This window comes from Hypanus sabinus, chromosome 16 (genome assembly GCF_030144855.1).
Source record: "Hypanus sabinus isolate sHypSab1 chromosome 16, sHypSab1.hap1, whole genome shotgun sequence".
In the NCBI taxonomy this organism is placed as follows: domain Eukaryota; kingdom Metazoa; phylum Chordata; class Chondrichthyes; order Myliobatiformes; family Dasyatidae; genus Hypanus; species Hypanus sabinus.
In genome coordinates, this window is record NC_082721.1 from 64679969 (window position 1) to 64700892 (window position 20924).

At 42.9% G+C, this 20924-nt stretch overlaps 1 protein-coding gene across 1 annotated transcript in view; it reads left to right on the top strand.

The window, feature by feature from the left end:
- The first annotated feature begins 14062 nt into the window (after positions 1 to 14062).
- Positions 14063 to 20924, top strand: part of LOC132405851 (adhesion G protein-coupled receptor E1-like) — a 37336-nt gene continuing 30474 nt past the window's right edge. Inside the window, exons 1-3 of the mRNA XM_059990846.1 lie at positions 14063 to 14112; positions 18172 to 18261; positions 18520 to 18660. Coding sequence (XP_059846829.1) covers positions 14073 to 14112; positions 18172 to 18261; positions 18520 to 18660 — 271 coding nt within the window. The 5' untranslated portion in view covers positions 14063 to 14072. The remainder of the gene's footprint in view (positions 14113 to 18171; positions 18262 to 18519; positions 18661 to 20924) is intronic.

Genomic DNA, 20924 nt, shown 5'->3' on the forward strand with positions numbered 1-20924 from the left:
CTCCAAATGCCTATGTAATTGTACTCAAACCCTCTTATATTAAACTGAAAATGCCATTTGCTAAATAAATAATCTCGAGAACATTGAAGATTAGGTTTTGATACCTGTTGCTGTCTATAAGGAATTTGTACATATACTCTGTGATTATATTGATTTCCTTCAGGCACTCCAGTTTTCTCTCTCATTCCAAAAACATACGGATTAAGATTAGTAAATTGTGGAAATGCTACGTCGGTGACTCTTGCTGCCCAACACAATCCTCGCTCATTTGATTTGGAACAAACATGGATTTCAGTTTATGCTTCCGTGTACACATGACAAGGCTAACCTTTAAAAAGAAACCTTTAAATTTGTGCTGCACCTGTATGCAGGTTTTAGTAATGTTTATAAGGATAGCCGGGTCTTAGAGTCATACAGCATGGAATTGCCAACTTGTCCATTCCAACCACGAGTTAGTACCATCTGCCTGTGTTTGAGCCATATCCCTCAAGGATGGATATCTTACTGAACATCACCACTTCCCAATCTCCCACCATTATAACGGTTTTCACCATTCCCTCTTTCCCTACTGGATTGGATGACCTTGTCTTTTCCCACATTGTTGCTGCCAGTTCACTCAACCTGTTCTCTTTATGCCTTTTTAGCATCCTCATCATTGTTTCCATCAAGCTTCATGTCATCATCAAGCTCAGAAATGAGTAATTTGGTCCCACTAGCCAGGTTACGACAATGCATTGTGACTAGCTGGTGCCCAAACACTGATCGTTGTGTTATCCACTCACCACTATCTGCTGACCCATGAAGTACACATTTATTTCTACTCTTTGTTTTCAATCTGCTAAGCAAAGACTAACACACGTTGGTGCATTTGTTCCAGTTCCCTTTGTTCTAACTTTGTCCGATAATCTCCGTGTGGGACCTCGTTCTAACCTCTCGCATATAATGGCTCCCCTTCATCTGCTGTCCTAGCAGATACACCCTCTAGGCACTTTATTAGATTAGTCAATTGACTGGTCAAATATGATTTCCATTCCATGACTCTGTGTTAAGTCTGTTCATGTGTTCCTCTCACCCTTGGCCCAACCTGTCAGCAGCAGTCCACTTCAGCCACTCCTCCAGATCGTTGAGCATTAAGGAATGGAGCCTGAGTAATACCATGAAACTAGCAGCTCAGTCCAGATTAACAATCACTTGCCTCTACTCCCTAATTTGCACCTCTCTCTGTAACCCCTTCCATCCACAACCTCATTCCCTCTCTCTAACCCCATCCAGTCCACAATACTGCCACTCTCCATAGTCCTTCCCAGCCCTAATACCTTCTTTATCGGAACCCCTCCAACCAAGCACTCTCCCCAAATGTAGTACCAGCACTTTGCTCATCTCTGCAACCTTCCAACTCCACACACTCCCCATCCATAGCACTCCTCTGCCTCTAGATCCTAATACCTCTCCACCTCCTGATGACCAGCTTAGATACTTATGGCTTCATTCCAGAAGGTTATTTTGGTCACAAAAGTAGAGACTTATTGATGAAGTTGTTGACAGTTCTTGGCTTGGAAAAGGAACTCAGTAATGGGACTGAGTCACTGTTCTGGGCTCTCAGCAATTCTCAATAGAAATAAAAATCTCAGAAGATGTCCTGGGACCCAATGTATCTGAGTATGCTGACAGCATTGATTCAGCTGGCTTTGTCAATGCTGTGATGGGTCTTGAAATTGCAGAGATGTTGACCGATGCAGTTGAGTCAATAAATGATTGTGTTAGAAATTATGAAGCTATTTAGACCTTACAAAGATCTGAATCAGAGGTCCGACGAAGCCTGGAGAAATGATTTAGAATCCTAGCACTAAACTAATTAGCAATCAGAAATAGAGTCAGTTTTATTGCCCCTGGCACGTGTCATAAGATTTGTTGTTTTGCAGCAGCAGTACAGAGAAATACATAAAAGTCACTAAGTTACATTAAGAAATACAGTATATAAAAACGTTGTTATTGAGTGCTGTCGAGTTGTCACCAGCTCATGACAACCCTATGGATAGTGTAATTGTTAAGTGGGTTTTTGTGGCAAGATATGGAAGTATATTGCCAAATCTTTCTTCTGAGCAGTGTTACATACCCCGTAACTGGGTGTCTTACCAGCAAAGATAGAAGTATCCGTTGGAGTCTTATGGTACTATTTTCAACAGTGTTTATTAGTAAAATATACAAATTAATATCAGTGCAAATATACAGATAATACACGTTAGCAATACTAAACCTAAAAGTGTGGGTATAATGATAATCAATGATAAACAAGCTCTATCGTTGTCTAGGGGATAATGAATTATCATGGGAAAGTATAAAGTTCAGTTCAGTTCATGTAGGCTGAGGTAGTTGTTGGTTCTGGTGTTTTAATCATTGGAGAGAGAGAGAGAGTGAGAGTGAGAGAGAGAGAGAGAGAGAGAGAGAGAGAGAGAGAGAGAGAGAGAGAGAGAGAGAGAGGGAGAGAGGGAGAGAGAGAGAGAGAGAGAGCGAGCAGTGACAGCCGGTCAAACCTTCCTTTATTTTCTTGAACCATCGAGTCATTGTTGCTGTGGCCATTCAAGTATGACCCCTCTGTCCTTTAGCTAGACCATTCTTCCGTGGTGGACTCGTCACCCAGGCAAGGGTGGACACACACACAAGCCCCCACTGGCCTTGCTATAACCACTGTGAGTGAAATTGACTGATCCTTCGCTTGGTCTCCGATACCCCACACTTTCTCATGGGTTTCTGGTGCTCACCAGTGTGTCTCCTGGTGCGTCTCAGGGGTGTCTCCCCAGACCTCACTTTTATCCCCACTCACGGGGTCTCCGGTGTCAATCAGGTTTGAATGACTTAACCCATCAAACCAGCCCACTCTGGCTGTCCACTGAGGAATTTTAATGAGCAGGATGGTACCATGTAAACAGCCCTCTCCGCAGCCATAAGTCTTTCATGAGTCATAACATGGTGGATAAATGTAACTCTCTCAGGCTGTTATCAGTAACAGATGTCCTAGCATGTTTTCTTTTGTCTCTCTTACTCTCTCACTAGTAGCATTGAAATAGTAACGGTTTGCGATTATCCAAAAGGGGGGGGGGGCATGAGAAACTCTGCACCCTTCTGCCCATCAGAGTTGTTCATCCTTTGTAACACCCCCATCCTTCTAGGAATTTTCACCAAAGGGGAAAATTAACGAATACAGAGTCTTACAGAATTACAGAATCTACAGAGCAATACAGATATACATTCACTTAGCATCTAGATAACCAGTTAGCGATTACATTGTCACTTCCTTTAATATGGTGTATTTTAATATCTTAGTATCTTGTATCGTAATAAATTCCTGTAGCATCAGACTCCAATTTAATAACCTCCTGTTTTTATTTCTTTTCATCAGCAAAAAAAACTAAAGGGTTGTGATCTTAGCTTAAAGGTATATTACAAAATGTGAACCAATACATGTGTGATTATACTGTAGCACATCATAAAATTTTTGCAAATACTAATCTCTATTTTACTTTTAAACTTAACAGTCAATCTTACATGATGTTTTTATCTTTATTATTTACACGCTTTGTCAAAATCCCTCAAAACCAGATCCTGTTATTCAAACGTGGCATTTGATCAACCTTTGCCCCTTTTCCATTTAACTCTCACGTGGTTAGCTTGCTCACCAGTGTGGAATAGGCCTTCACATACTCCTTTCATAGGAGTTATTTCATTACCAATGTTTTCCAAACTTAGCCCATTTTCTGAACTTCCACACAATTCTTTATTTTTGAGCAAGTCATTAATTTTATCTTCAAGACCCTTCAAATCACATCCTTGAATAACATCAGCGAGTTGTTTACCTTTAAATTCAAAAACAAACTGTAATTGATTCACAGGCACCTTGTTAACAAGCCATTGTTCCTTCAGCTTGGTTACTGCTTCTAAAACCAATTCAGACTTTAAATTTTCTTTATTCAATTTAGGAACAACACTTTTCCTTCTCTTTCAATAATATTCACATCACCAGCTTTCATCTCCTCGCTAACTTTTAGCACATCTTCTAACACAAACAACTGAGAATTCTCACTCTCCACTGGTACCGAGGTTAACCCTTTCTTCACTGAACCAAGTCCATCTGACCCAAAAGGACTGCATTCCTTTTCAACTGAATCAGATACCCCAGGCTTTTCCTCAGTTTCAATGCTAGGTTCAGTATCCTGTGCATCCACATCTTGAACATACTCAATCGGGACATCTACCTCTTCCAGACTTTCCATACCAGTCTCTTTTTCAAATTCTAAGTTCCCCTGATCCTCCCAGTTACTCTCTGGGCATCTCCCTTCCGGAGTAAACTCAACCCTGTGGGTTAAAACAACCTCATCTGCTAACCCAGCAGACTCCTTCAAGGTAATGGCATCCTTTTCATCTAGGACTGCCCTTATATCATTATCGGGAACACATTTAAATTTTTCAACTTCAAGCTGCTCTGTCAAGCCAGACAGATCATCTGTGTCCAACCCTGGACCTTCTAAATGCCTTGGCTGTTTTTCATCTTTACTCTGTGCCTCCATACATTCTCTCTTGGCTAAGGGTAGGTCTACCTCCTCTCCTTTACTCTTTTTCACCTCCCTATTTTCCACTTTACCATCCCCTAACCCCTCTTGGTACAGGGTCTGTAAAAATGTCTCAGCCAAATCAACTATGGACTCATTTAAACTGTCCTCTTTCTCAGCCGCCTTTCTCGACAACTGGTTTATTTTACGGGAACAGATCCAGTACCCCAGCTGAAAACACATCCTTGTCCATATAATACTGAGCTATGGCCCTCTGGATCTCCCACATTTTCATTGATGACTTCACCTCCGTGATATTTAAACCTTTCGCAATATTCACCAAGTCCGTCTTTTTGGCATCCTCTAGCGCCTTCAAAGCCAGATTTTCTAAAAATTTGTCTATATCCATCTTTGCTGGTTTCCCGTCTAGTTACCCACACAACCAGATCAAAGTCTGAACATATAGCCCGATTCACTGGCCCCCCAATTTGGTATCAAATCTCGAGGCCCCAATTTGTTACGTACCCCGTAACTGGGTGTCTTACCAGCAAAGATAGAAGTATCCGTTGGAGTCTGGTGGTACTATTTTCAACAGTGTTTATTAGTAAGATATACAAATCATTATCAGTGCAAATATACAGATAATACACGTTAGCAATACTAAACCTAAAAGTGTGGGTATAATAATAATCAATAATAAACAAGCTCTATCGTTGTCTAGGGGATAATGAATTATCATGGGAAAGTATAAAGTTAAGTTCAGTTCATGTAGGCTGAGGTAGTTGTTGGTTCTGGTGTTTTAATCATTGGAGAGAGAGAGAGAGAGTGAGAGTGAGAGAGAGAGAGAGAGAGAGAGAGAGAGAGAGAGAGAGAGAGAGAGAGAGAGAGAGAGAGAGAGAGAGAGAGAGAGAGAGAGAGAGAGAGAGAGAGAGAGGGAGAGAGGGAGAGAGAGAGAGAGAGAGAGCGAACAGTGACAGCCGGTCAAACCTTCCTTTATTTCCTTTATTTTCTTGAACCGTCGAGTCATTGATGTTGTGGCCATTCAGATATGACCCCTCTGTCCTTTAGCTAGACCGTTCTTCTATGGTGGACTCGTCACCCAGGCAAGGATGGACACACACACAAGCCCCCACCGGCCTCGCTATAAACACTGTGAGTGAAATTGACTGATCCTTCGCTTGATCTCCGATACCCCACACTTTCTCGTGGGTTTCTGAAGCTCACTAGTGTGTCTCCTGGTGCGTCTCAGGGGTGTCTCCCCAGACCTCACTTTTATCCCCACTCACGGGGTCTCCGGTGTCAATCAGGTTTGAATGACTTAACCCATCAAACCACCCACTCCGGCTGTCCACTGAGGAATTTTAATGAGCAGGATGGTACCATGTAAACAGCCCTCTCCGCAGCCATAAGTCTTTCATGAATCATAACATGGTGGATAAATGTAACTCTCTCTCAGGCTGGTATCAGTAACAGATGTCCTTGCATGTCTTCTTTTGTCTCTCTTACGCTCCTGTTAGCAGCATTGAAATAGTAACGGTTTGTGATTCTCCAAAAGGGGGGGGGCATGGGCAACTCTGCACCCTTCTGCCCATCAGAGCTGTTCATCCTTCGTAACAGCAGATACTGCTACTGTTCAGATCGGGACACAGCCGGATTCGAACTCAGGACCAGCAACCTCGAAGTCCACTTCTGATGCCACTGCACCACTGGCCAGCCCAATAGTTAAAACATAAATAGTGGAAAATAGTGAAGTAGTGCTCAAGTGTTCAAGGACTGTTCCGAAACCTGATGGTGGAAGGGCAGCACGAAAGTGTATTTGCTGGATGAACACTATTATAGAGCCAGCGACCAATTCCACTGCTGTCATGCCACACATGGGTACATGGAGGTACTAATAAGATAACAGAATTCAGAATATACCTAGCTGACTGTCTGGGTAGGTCTGTTGTCTCTGGCTTTTCCTGTCCCACTGAACTCATGACCTCATATCTTAATTTCATTCTGTCCCCCTTGTCTCAATTCCTTCCTACCTTCATCTGCAACACTTGTCATGTTCTTGATCTCCGTAGCTTTCAATTCCCTGGCCCCGACTGCCTCATTTTCTCCTGGATGTTTAGTCTCTATACACTTCTATCCCCCATCAAGAAGGCCTTAAGGCTCTTTGCTTCTTCCTTGACAAAAGAAACAACCCGTTCCCCTCCACTACCACCTCCCTCTATCTGGCAGAACTTGTCCTCACCCTCAACAATCTTTCCTTCTGTTCGACTTACTTCCAGGGGGTAGCCATGGGCACCTGCATGGGCCCCAGCTATGCTTGAAACTTTGTTGGCTACGTAGAACAGTCCACATTCCAAGCCTTTCCCAGTCATACTCCCAACTCTTCCTCCGCTACACTGACATCTGTGTTGGTGCTGCTTCATGCATCCATGCTGAGCTTGTCAATTTCATCAACTTTGCATCAAGCTTCTACCCTGTCCTTAAACTTATTTGGTCCATTTCTGACACCTCCCTCCCCTATCCCAATCTCTGTTTCAATCTCTGCAGACAAACTGTCAACCTACAACTTTTATAAACCTACAAAATCCCACAGTTGTCTTGTCTATACCTCTTCCCACCTTTCTCCTGTAAAAATGCTATCCCCCTTTCTCAGTTCCTTCACCTCCACCGCATCTGTTCCTAGGATGTGGCTTTCTGTTCCCAGAAATCAGAGACGTCCTCCTTCTTCAAAGAGTGGGTTTGCCTCCCTTCACTATTAATACTGCTCTCACCCGCATCTCCTCAATTTCCCAAACATCCGCCCTCACCCCATCTTCCCGCTGCCTTAACAGAGATAGAGTTCCTCTTGTCCTTACCTACCACTCCATGTCATCCTCGCAACTTCCATCATCTCCAAAGGGATCCAACCACTAAACATATCTTTACCTAACCTTCTCCTATTCTGCAAGGATCACTCCTTCACAATTCCCTTGCCCCTCCTCACTAATCTCCCTCTTGGTACTCATCCCGGCAAGTGGCCTAAGTGCTACATCAGCCCATTCACCTCCTCCCTCAGCTTCATTCAGGACCCCAAACAGTCCTTCCAAGTCAGGCAACACTTCACCTGCAAATCTGCTGGGGTCATCTATTGTGTTGGTGCTCTCGATGCGACCTCCTCTGCATCAGTGAGGTCCGTCGTAAATTGGGGGACCGCTTTGTGGAGCACCTCCGCTCCATCTGCCAAAGGAGCGACTTCCCGGTGGTCACACATTTCCCATTCCTGTAGCGACATGATGGTCCGTGGCTTCCTCTTGTGCCAAAATGAGGCCACGGTCATGGCAGAGAAGCAACAGCTTATATTCCATCAGGGTAGCTCCCAACCTATTGGTATAAATATTGATTTCTCCTTACAGTAAAAAAATTCTTTCCCTCTCCTCTTGCTCTTTCTTTAACCTCTTCTCTCCTTCCTATCACCTCCCCCTGGGTCCCTTCCTCCTCCCCTTTCTCCTACAGTTCTCTACACTCTCCTATCAGATTCATTCTTCTCCAGCCCTTTACCTTTCCCACCCACCTGGTTTCAACTATCACATTCCAGCTACCTTCCTTTCCTTCCCTGCACCTTTTTATTCTGGCATCTTCCCCCTTCCCTTTCAGTTCTGAAGAAGGATCTCGGCCTGAAACGCCGATTGCTTACTTATTTCCTCAGATGCTGCCTGACCTGCTAAGCTCCCCCAGCATTTTGTGTGTGTGGATTCAGAACATAGTTTTGCGTGTAGTGCAGGTAGACAAATAACGTACAGGGGTCATGACAAGGTAGATTGGGCGGTCAGGTGCTCATCTCTACATATAAGAGGCCCAGTCAAGAATCTGGTAAGTGGGATAGAAGCTGTCCTGGATTCTGGTAGTATGACCTTTCAAACTTTTGTATTTTCTGCCTAATTGGGGGGGGGGGGGGAGGTTGGTGTGGTTGGCGAAGAAAGGGGTTCTTGATTACATTGGTTGCTTTCCTGAGGCAGCAGGAAGTGTACATGGAGACCGTTGGTTAGCGTGATGGATTGGGTTGGGGTGACAAAGGCACGTTGCAACCATGCTCAGAACCCATGCGCTCATGTGTAAAAAACCATGGCACAGACTCAGTGGAAGGTGGTAGGTGGAAGAGGTAAATGGCAGAAGAAGATGGAATCTAATAGGAGATGTTGGATTAGACTATATAATTGTTATTTTCTCTGTAGTTTACTGATTTATGCCTGTTTGTATTTAATAATTGTAGGACGGTGGACTGTGGAATAAAAGGAAACCAAAGAAAGGTGATGGGCAGAGAGAAGAAAAGGAGGGGTGAGAAGGTAACCAGAATGGGGAATGGAAAAAGAAAGAATTGGGGGTGGGGTGAGGAGAGAAATTAATATAAGTTGGAGGAATATGAGGTGCCTCCACCAAGCTGAGTGTGGCCACTTAATGGCAAGAGAGGAGGTCATGGAAAGGGCATGTCGGTCTAGGAATGGTAAGTCAAACTGAAAAGGGTGGCCACTGGGAGATCCCATCTTCTGCAGTGGACAGAGGGAAGAATCTCAACACCTCAATTGGATCAAAGGTTGCCGAAAGGGTTTGCTTTCATAGACAGCTCTTAAAAAAGAGAACCACAATAGCATTAGGCCAAGAGTCAGTGAAGTAAATAGAACTATTTCTGGACTTCCATTTAGAAGCTCCTCCCAGATTGTGAATTGTTTCAGCAGCCGGAACTTGCTATCATCTCTTACTTATTTGGCTCCTGTGAACCCCTACACTTGAGTGACAATGTTTTCCTGTTGCTGATAATTTGCAGCTCTACTGCTGCTCACTCTAATCCAGTCACTGAATCAGAGAGTTACCACACTCCTAGTTCCCAGGCTGGTGACGTTGATCCAACAGCCCTGACCCATGGGTCAATGCCATGTTCACACTGTGTCCAACCAGGTATTCAGGTTCTTGTTGAAGTGATCATTTGGAAATGACCCCAAGGTAGAATACAAAACATAGGATGGTACGAGGGGTGATTGATAAGTTTGTGACCTAAGGTAGAAGGAGTCAATTGTAGAAAACCTAGCATATTTATTTTTCAACATAGTCCCCTCCTACACTTACACACTTAGTCCAGTGGTTGTGGAGCATACAGATCCCTTCTTTGTAGAAGTCTGCATCTTGGACCTCCAGAAGTGGTCCACAGCAGGGGTGATTGATAAGTTTGTGGCCTAAGGTAGAAGGCGATGAGATATACAATTCTCATTACATGCACGTGCAGTTCAACTTTTTGAGTGATTATGCAGAAAGTTTAAAGTTAATAACTTATCAAGCATAGCACTTGTTCTGCTTGCTGTACTTTCTTTTGATAGGTGCTGCCTGGCCTGCTGAATTCCTCTAGCATATTGTGTTTGTTGTTTGGACTTCCAGCAACTGTAGATATTTTCTTGTTTGTGGTTTAACAACAAGTATGCTCCACTACCCTGTCCACCTGTGCTGACACCCTCAGGGAGTTCTAGAACTGGGCCTTACAAGCCCCCCATCCCCATGTATCAATGCTCCTAAAGTTCCTGCCAATTTTATCTATACTTTCTCTTTGCTTTGACTTCCCTAATCATCCAACATTCCCCTGCCTATATCCTTTGCCAACTCTTCCCACTGTCCACTACTCCTGTGTCATCTGCAAACTCACCAGTCAATCTATCTGCATCTTCATCCAAGTCATATTTAAATATGTCGGAAACACCATAAATCCCAGCATTGATTCCTGCGGAACCTCACTCATCACAGATCTCTAGATTAGCGCCCCTCCACCACTAACCTCTGTCTGCCATGGCTAAGCCAATTATAATCCAATCTACAAAATCAGAACCTCAATCTTCTGTGTCAGCCTACCATGAGGGACCTTGTCAAATGCCCCAGTAAAGTCCCAGCAGACAACATCTGCTATTCTATCCTCATCAGTCATCTTCATTATCATCCCGAAAAGCTTAATCAAGTTTATGAACACAAGGAATGCTGGAAATATAGAGTAACACATACAAAATGCTGGAGGAACTCAGTTGGTCAGGCAGTATCTGTGGAAAGGAATAAATAAGAAGCTCCTATTCCTTTCCATCGATACTGCCTGACCTGCTAAGATCCTATCAAGTTTATAAGATGTGATCATACACTGACAAAACCATACTGACTATCCCTAATAGGTCCAAGTTTCCCGGATGTCCTATCCCCAAGAATCCACCTCAGTTGCTTCCTTACCTCTGTAGAACATAGAATATAGAATAGTTCAGCACATTACAGGCCCTTCAGCCCACAATGTTGTGCTGACCCTCAAACCCTGCCTCAGATATAACCCCCCACCTTAAATATACCTGTCTAGTAGAACTTCACTAGTGTATCTGTCCCCACCACTGATTCAGGCAGTGCATTCCACGCACCAACTACTCTCTGAGTAAAAAAAAACTTTCTCTAATATCCCCCTTGAACTTCTCACCCCTTACCTTAAAGCCATGTCCTCTTGTATTAAGCAGTGATGCCCTGGGGAAGAGGCGCTGGCTGTCCACTCTGTCTATTCCTCTTAATATCTTGTACACCTCTATCATGTCTCCTTTCATCCTCCTTCTCTCCAAAGAGTAAAGCCCTGGCTCCCTTAATCTCTGATCATAATCCATACTCTATAAACCAGGCAGCATCCTGGTAAATCTTCTCTGTACCCTTTCCAATGCTTCCACATTCTTCCTATAGTGAGGCGACCAGAACTGGACACAATACTCCAAGTGTGGCCTAACTAGAGTTTTATAGAGCTGCATCATTACATCGCGTCTCTTAAATTCTATCCCTCGACTTATGAAAGCTAACACCCCATAAGCTTTCTTAACGACCCTATCTACCTGTGAGGCAACTTCCAGGGATCTGTAGACATGTACCCCCAGATCCCTCTGCTCCTCCACACTACCAAGTATCCTGCCATTTACTTTGTACTCTGCCTTGGAATTTGTCCTTCCAAAGTTTACCACCTCACACTTCTCTGGGTTGAACTCCATCTGCCACTGCTCAGCCCACTTCTGCATCCTATCAATGTCTCTCTGCAATCTTCGACAATCCTCTACACTATCTACAACACCACTAACCTTTGTGTCATCTGCAAACTTGCCAACCCACCCTTCTACCCCCACATCCTGGTCGTTAATAAAAATCACGAAAAGTAGAGGTCCCAGAACAGATCCTTGTGGGACACCACTAGTTACAACCCTCCAATCTGAATGTACTCCCTCCACCACAACCCTCTGCCTTCTGCAGGCAAGCCAATTCTGAATCCACCTGGCCAAACTTCCCTGGATCCCATGCCTTCTGACTTTCTGAATAAGCCTACCTTGTGGCACCTTGTCAAATGCCTTACTAAAATCCATGTAGATCACATCCACTGCACTACCCTCATCTATATGCCTGGTTATCTCCTCACAGAACTCTATCAGGCTTGTTAGGCATGATCTGGCCGTCACAAAGCCATGCTGACTGTCCCTGATCAGATCATGATTCTCTAAACGCCCATAGATTCTATCTCTAAGCATCTTTTCCAACAGCTTTCCCACCACAGACATAAGGATCACTGGTCTATAATTACCCGGACTATCCCTACTACCTTTTTTGAACAAGGGGACAACATTCGCTTCCTTCCAATCCTCTGGTACCATTCCTGTGGACAACGAGGACATAAAGATACTAGCCAGAGGCTCAGCAATCTCTTCCCTTGCCTTGTGGAGCAGCCTGGGGGATATTCTGTCAGGCCCTGGGGACTTATCCGTCCTAATGTATTTTAACAACTCCAACACCTCTTCTCCCTTAATATCAACATGCTCCAGAACATTAACCTCACTTATATTGTCCTCACCGTCATCAAGTTCCCTCTCATTGGTGAATACCAAAGAGAAGTATTCATTGAGGACCTCACTCACTTCCACAGCCTCCAGGCACATCTTCCCACTTTTATCTCTAACCGGTCCTACCTTCACTCCTGTCATCCTTTTGTTCTTCACATAATTGAAGAATGCCTTGGGGTTTTCCTTTACCCTACTCACCAAGGCCTTCTCATGCCCCTTTCTTGCTCTTCTCAGCCCCCTCTTAAGCTCCTTTCTTGCTACCTTATATTCCTCAATAGACCCATCTGATCCTTGCTTCCTAAACCTCAGGTATGCTGCCTTCTTCCACCTGACTACATTTTCCACTTCACTTGTCACCCATGGTTCCTTCATCCTACCATTCTTTATCTTCTTCACTGGGACAAATTTGACCCTAACATCCTGCAAGAGATCCTTAAATATTGACCACATGTCCATGGTACATTTCCCTCTGAAAACATCATCCCAATTCACACCCGCAAGTTCCAGCCTTATAGCCTCATAATTTTCCCTTCCCCAATTAAAAATTTCCCTGTCCTCTCTGATTCTATCTCTCTCCATGATAATGCTAAAGACCAGGGAGCAGTGATCACTGTCCCCCAGATGCTCACCCACTGACAAATCTGTGACCTGACCCGGTTTGTTACCTAATACTAGATCTAGTATCGCATTCCCCCTAGTTGGCCTGTCAACATACTGTGACAGGAATCCATCCTGGACACACTTAACAAACTCTGCCCCATCTAAACCCTTGGAACTAATCAAGTACCAATCAATATTAGGGAAGTTAAAGTCACCCATGATAACAACCCTGTTATTTTTGTACCTTTCCAAAATCTGCCTCCCAATCGGCTCCTCGTTATCTCTGCTGCTACCAGGGGACCTATAGAATACCCCCAGTAGAGTAACTGCTCCCTTCCTGTTCCTGACTTCTACCCATACTGACTCAAAAGAGGATCCTGCTGCATTATCCACCCTTTCTGTAGCTGTAATAGTATTCCTGACCAGTAATGCCACTCCTCCTCCCCTTCCCCCCCTCTCTATCCCTTTTAAAGCACTGAAATCCAGGAATATTGAGAATCCATTCCTGTCCTGGTGCCAGCCAAGTCTCCGTAATGGCCACTACATCAAAATTCCATGTATGTATCCAAGCTCTCAGTTCATCACCTTTGTTCCTGATGCTTCTTGCACTGAAATACACGCCCTTTATCCCTTCTACCTTACTACCTTTAAACCCTTTATTCTACTTCTTTTTCATCAAAACCTTTCTATATGTTACATCTGGCTTCACTCCATGCACTTCTTTCACTGCTCTATCGCTCTGGGTCCCATCCCACTTGCAAATCAGTTTAAACCCTCCCAAACCACGCTAGCAAACCTACCTCTGATGTGAATCAGGCTCATCAGCTTATAAAACATCCCTATTACTCTATTTAAATGAAGAAACTGCAGTGGCTAATCTCCTGCCCTCTGAGACAAGGCTTTGGTTAAAGATGTCCAGCTCATATAAGTATTGTTATGTTTGTCTTAGAGCTTCAAGAGTTTCATTTCCTTCCCCTACTGGTGACGTCAGTGTGATGGAGAGATTATACGGAGTATAAAGCCCCAAGCTTACAGTGACAGCTGATGCAGGAAAGGGTGAAGTGTGCAGAGAATGGATCTCAGCAACATGAATAGCTACCTGCCTCTTTTGGGTAAGTGTTCATTCTAGAATATTTCCCTTCCCTTCCCTGCGCCACTCTTTCCCCATTCATTTCCTTCCCTTCTTCTCATCACCTTTCCCTTGTTTGTCCATCACTTTTCACTCTCAGCCCCCTTCCTTCATCTGCGATTGTATCCCGTCTGTTCCTTTCAATCCCCTTCCTGACTAAAGGCTGGGACAGAGGCATGGGATGGGTGTGAACTGATTGAGGAGAGCGCCCTGTGATATCTTCACTCAGTTGCTGCATGAACGCACACCTTATGAGCCTTTACGATTGGGAAGACAACGAATGAGATGTGTGTCACTGACTGAGTCTCTGGCATTTCAGTTTACCAAGATACTGGTGAATTTGTGGAATTTAGTGCACATGCAATGGTGGAAGCCAAGTCATATGGTATACTTAAAGTGAAGTTTGATAGGTTGTTGATTAGTAAGGGCATCAAACATTAAGGTGAGTAGGCAGGAGAATGGGGTTGAGAAGGATAATGATCAAATGGGAGTCTGGAATCAATGGGACAAATGAATTAATTCTGCTTCTGTCTCTTGGTCAGATTGATGCTTTCTGGGTATGGGAATCAGGTCAGTACTGGAAGAATTTGCTATAACAGTATAGAGTAAACATTACTCTGTATTTGAGCTAAGCTGTCCCTGCTCTCAGAGTGACTGATGAGGAAAGTGAAGAGGGAGCTTTGCTCTCAACATAACTTGGAATTTTACTGTTCTTTCCATGTGAGCACAAAGTCCTGGAAAGTTAGTCAACATTGGCTTTATTATCAGAACCAGCTAGAATGCCTGAGTGGCCCTATTTTACAATTTTCCCCTGCGGAGGACTGTCTGCCATGTCCAGTTATTTTTGCACGCCCAGGGATGTGGGAGAACTGGTCTCTGAAACATTGCCTGACTATAGCTGTGTGGTAGGACAGAGTACAGATGGTAAGGAAATGGTTGGGATAATTGGGAGTGCTCTGGGTGCCAGCGTCAACTTGATGGGTAGAATTGCCTGCACAATGACATGAAAATATAACTAAGAAATATAAATAAATTCTGAATCTAGATACCTTCTCTACACTTGTGAAATTATACTGCTTTGTCACTGACCATCATTCGTCAGCGCCACTTCTCCAAGTGACATTGCTTATGAAAGAAAACCATGCACTTGCATAATAATATAAATAGCAGCACCACCTTATCTCGTATCCTGAATAACATTTCAAAGTACCCTCACTGGACTTCGCCTCTTGTTTGGCATTTAGATCTGTGATGGTCTAAAGCAGACATCATTGTCTTGGAATTACTCCACGGGATATTGGGAATAATGAGATTTATGCATGGCACTTGGGTGAATGTTGGAAATAAGCTGATTAACAGCTTTGCTAAAATTCTTGGCAAATAAGTTTTACTTTCACATTTTGTTTTTATTAGTTCTTTGTCACCTTACTTACTGTCCCAACTCACTGCCCGTGGCACCATTAAATGTCTCCAGCAATATGGAAAAAGCAGACATTGCTATGGGAATGGTTCCATTGGTAAACAGGAAACCACAATATGGTGTTGCTGGAGTAAATTGGGCTCCACTACAATTTGGAAGGAAATTCTGGGATTTCTTTTCATTAGTAGAGACACAGGCAAAGGGACTTAGTACAAAAGAAGTGACTGACACCTTATCTTGCAATTGTATCCCCTTGTCCGTTTCTCTCCCAGATGAGAAAAATTCCAAGTCTTTCCTTCCAGATTCCAGGGAAATCAAATTTACCCCCAGTGACGCCATGTTGTGATGCACAGAAATTTTGGTGAAGACTGGATCATTAGGACTATTTAAGGTGGAAATAGATAATTATTTACAAAATTGAGCCATTGAGGCCTTGGGGAACTGGCACTGAAGAAGACTTGAGGCCGGCATAGATCCTCTATGATCGTTTTGAATGGTGGAACACGAATGAGGGTTTGGGTGGTCTACTTCTGGTCCTATTATGTTTGTTCAAGCCTCCTTTACAATAATCAGCACTGATGTAAAGTGGACAGGTTATGTGTCCTTACTAGCTTTAATTGAGGGATGCATATTGGGGCAGCAGAGTTGTAGGGGGCATACAGTGGTGAGGTTAGTTGAGCTGTTGTCTCTCAGCACCAGAAACCAGGGTTCAATTCTGACCTCGATGCTGTTTATGTGGGATTTTCACATTCTCCCCATGATGGGTGGGCTTCCACAAGGAGCACCAGATTCCTGGTATATTCCAAAGATGGGCGAAGTAGTAGGGTAATTGGACCTTGTAAACAGACCCTAGTGTGTAGGTGACTGATAAAATCCAGGGAGAGTTGACAAGAATGTAGAAAGAAATAAAAAATGGGTTTAATGTAAGATTTTTATAAATAATCCAGTTAGCTGGAGCCTGAAGACTGAAGTAGACTGCCTGTCTTGGAGTTAGAGGCCAGAGGTTAATGTTCAGTGTATGTACATAAATGGGAGGAGGAACAGGGCTTGTTTTGCTGTGGCAGTTTTGTTGCATTGTTTTTCCCCTCATACTAGTTTCACACAGGAATGTGTGGTGGAACTTGAAGGTTGCCTCCCATCTCACCCTTGGGTGTGTTGATTGTTATCAAAAATGACACATCTGGCCCAAAACATCAACTGTTTATAGATTTCTGTAGATACTGCCTGACCTGCTGAGTTCCTCCAGAATTTTATGAATGTTGCTTTGGATTTCCAGTATCTGCATAATTTCTGTTGTTTATGATTTGAAACATTCCTCCGTATGTTTTGATATAGTCATGATAAATAAACTTGAATCTTGATTCTTGATAATCAGTGCAGACTCTGTGGACCCAAGGGCTTCTTTCTGTTTCATGTCTTTGTCTCTCTGTCAATCTTGGTCCAAGCAATATTTCCCTGTTCTCCCCCTTAACATCTTATCACCCAACAGCCGACATGAGTGGGGCTGCACTCTAGGCGCCGGGGGTTGTCTTTTGGTTGGTAATTACTGGGAACAGTTTTGACCTGGGTCTAAATTGTGAAATTGGAAAATCATCCATTGCTGTCTAAGCAGATCAAATGCATATCAGAATCTTCATTGGTCTTTCACATTTCACATCAATGTCCAAGGGTCCATTAACATGATTTTAATTAGTCTTAACTCTGTGAGTGGCTGCGTCATCAATGATAATCCCATCCCTGCTGGCCTCAGCAGAGGTGGCAGGGTCAACATGAAGTGGCCTTGGCAAAGCTAGGAGGATATGACAGAAAATATCTATGCAACCAGGGCTTGTATACAAACGGCTTGTTGAGTTAACTCTGCTAACAGCTACATTACTTAGTGGTGAGAAGGCCACCTTCTGAGCAATATGTGTCTCTGGTCAGTAGAATTTGGTTTCAACCAAACAGGAAAGTTGGATTGTTCTAGGAAGGGACATGGATTGTTGTCAATTCTGTGTAAATTCTGTCCTATGCAAAGTTACTGTTTGCCAGAAAAATAACAGATAGTACACCAGCATAAAATTACAAAGGGAATATTTCAACAAAGTATTTCAACTTGAATAAATAGTTAACAGAAAAAGAAAAGAACACTAAAAGGGCCATTAGTTAAAGCAGTCCAATGTGCACATTGCAGTTGAAGCTCATTTTTGGAGTAGTCAAGTGTATCACTTTACCCACATGCTGAACTCACATTCTGGGTGAAAGACACCAGCCACAGTTTGAACTTCCCTCAAAAACCATTTTGAATAAATTGGCTAACTGTTGACACTTCATCCTGATTATGGCAGAGAAAAAAAATTAACAAACTGAAAATCTTAAATAAGTGGGGCAGAGTCATCTGTGCTCTGGACACCAGCAAAAGAAGTTAGTACTGGTGGCTGGACTTCATGAAGCACCAAGGATCCAAAGTCAGGTTTTGCACATCTTAGGCAGGGGGTGGGGGTAGCTGTTGGCTTTAGTCTCTCTCCCTCCCCTATTAACATCAACACTGGGTTGGTCCAGTATTGGGGTGCTTAACGTTCAGGACAGAAGGAGTAAAATTAAGGGAAAAGAAGCCTAACTGCTTTATTCTCTTTCTTCTAGTTATCTTGTGCTGCAGTGTTTTCAGAGATATTCTGTCCCAAGATAAGAAGTGCAAATCAGGTTTTTCCTTTGAATCAAGTGGTTGTGTAGGTAAGTGCGAAATTGCCTCAGGTCACTGCTATTAGGCTGAGATTTAAGTGGGGGGAGAGTTTAATGGGTGTGTGTGTGTGTGTGTGTGTGTGTATTAATGTGGGTGCATAGGAGTGAGATGGAGCCAAGAAGGGGTGGGGAGGGATAAAGTGGATACACTGCTGGAGGCTAATGGGGGAAACACAAAGGGCTATTAATGCTGGGATTTGATCAAGTAGGGAAGGAGATGCAATTGTGAGATTTTTCCTGTTTACACAGATGTCAGTGAGAGTACAAGCAGTTCATGTCGATCTCACAATCAGAGTGCCAGTGCAGTTGGTTCCTACTGGTGTCAATGCAAGAAGGGGTATAACGCTTCAAGAACCTGTTCTGGTGATCGACTCATGAGACGCTGTGAAGGTGAGGACTATGAATAACCATGAAATGAAGAATGATTGGAATTATTAGTTGTGAATGTGTTAGAGGACTGGGAAATAAATGTATTGACCAGGTGTGACCTTAGGAAACAGGAGACTGTGTGATGGGAGCTCTTGGAACACATTGGTCCAGAGCTGGCACCCAGACTGGAATGCTGGTCACTGTCCAATCATGGGTCTCAAAGTCCTGCCTGGTCTGATCACCATCCAGCACATGTTCAGTGGGGCATGGAGAAAACTGTGAACGTTTTCCCAGGCTCAGAGCCACATCAAAAGCTTTACAGATGTTAATAGGTAGCTTCTAGGTCCAATAGGATGGATTACAGGTCCAGAGCCATCTCATTGTCTAACACCAGCTTGTCTGAGTTCTCAATAAAGGAGAATCCCTTTCTTCACTGCATCCCACTTCCTCAATCCTTAATGCCTTTCACAAGGAATTAACTCAATTTTAACTTTAATCTCAGCATCAGAATCAGAATCGAGTTTATTATCACTGACATATGTCATGAAATTTGTTGTTTTGTAACAGCAGTACTGTGAAACACATAAAATAGACTATGAAAGGAGACTGTTGTCAAAGTTTCTAACTAGCCTCAGTTGCAAGCACTCGTGTGCCAGTTACTTAGAGCAAACTGAGCTTAGAGCAAACAGTTTTTAAAGATTGTCAGTTACATGTGTTTGGATTCAAACAGCAATGATTTTTGTCAATGATAATCGGTGAGAAATACGCAGTTAAGAGAAATCAGAACTCATTTGCTCACTGTGGTTTCAAGCATTTAGGCTTGGAGATACCAGAAATGGCCAGGATTGAAAATTAAGTGATTTCACTACTTTAACAAGTTAGGAACTATGAAAAATTTGAGGTATCAGCAATCATCTTGAATGTTACAGAGAAAAAGAAGATTTGGAGGATGCAATCATGAAAACTATTGTATGAAGGCAGGCAGTATTCTGCACTAGGTATCTGTGTTGATTTTATTAACTTGGTCAATCAAAAGAACACGGCTGGATAACTTCTATGTTATATTGACAGTCCTGTTGTACATACTATTTATTATAAATCACTGTAAATTGTACAGACGAAATGTAACGTAAAGATTTTTACTCCTCATTTATGTGAAGGATATCAGTAATAAAGTCAATTAAGTTCCTCCATCAATAACTATTAGGAAGCTACAGTTTTGTTAAAGTACTGTACTAGTATTGTTAATGTTCTAAGTTGTTCTGTATTTCATTTAAATACGTAATTTGTTACTCTATTAAGCGATAGTTTGTCATTTTCCGTACATTTTAAACTATTTCCATGAAACTTCGGCTAATTGGGGTAGCCATTTAATTAGGCCAAAATGTACTGGTCCTTTTGTGTCCCAGTTAACTGGAATCTATGATATATATCAGAAACAGGTTTAATATCACTGGCATACGCCATAAAATTAGTTAACTTTGCAGCAGCATTACCAGGCAATGCATGATAAATTTCAGGAAATAAAACTGAATTACAGAAAGTGTATACGTGTGTATTAAATAGTTAAGATAAACTAAGCAGTGCAAAACCAGAAATAATTTAAAAAAAAGCAGTGAGGTAGTGTTTATGGATTCAATGTCCATTCAGAAATAAGGTGGCAGAGAGAAAGAAGCTGTTCCTGAATCATTGAGTGCATGCCTTCAGGCTTCCGATGAGAAGTGGGCACGCCCTGGGTGGTGGGGGTCCTTAATGATGGACGCTGCCTTCCTCAGGCACTGCTCCTTGAAGATGTGGAAGATATACAGTTAATTTTTATATATATATATATATATATATACCCAATAACCCCAGATTAGTTTACATCATTGTTAATGTGTCCCAACACTTCATCTTAGCATTATATATATATATATTTCTGTTTATACCTCAGTGCCCACTATTTAAGGTACCTTTAACTAATAAAGTGGCCACTCAGCGCATGTTCATGCTCTTCTGCTGCTGTAGTCCATCCACTTCAAGGTTCAACCTGGTGAGCATTCAGAGATGCTCTTCTGCACACCACTGTTACTAAAGCACTGTTATTGGAGATACTGTTGCCTGCCTGTCAGCTTGAACCCTATTCTGGCTATTCTCTCTAACTCCTCTCTTTAACAAAGTACTTTCGCTCACAGAACGGCTGCTCAATGGATCTGTATTTTTTGTTGTTGTTTAAGTTCCAGAGACAGTTGGCCATTGAGTATAGATTATGAAATCCAAGTACAGGCCCCTGTGGGACTCAATGC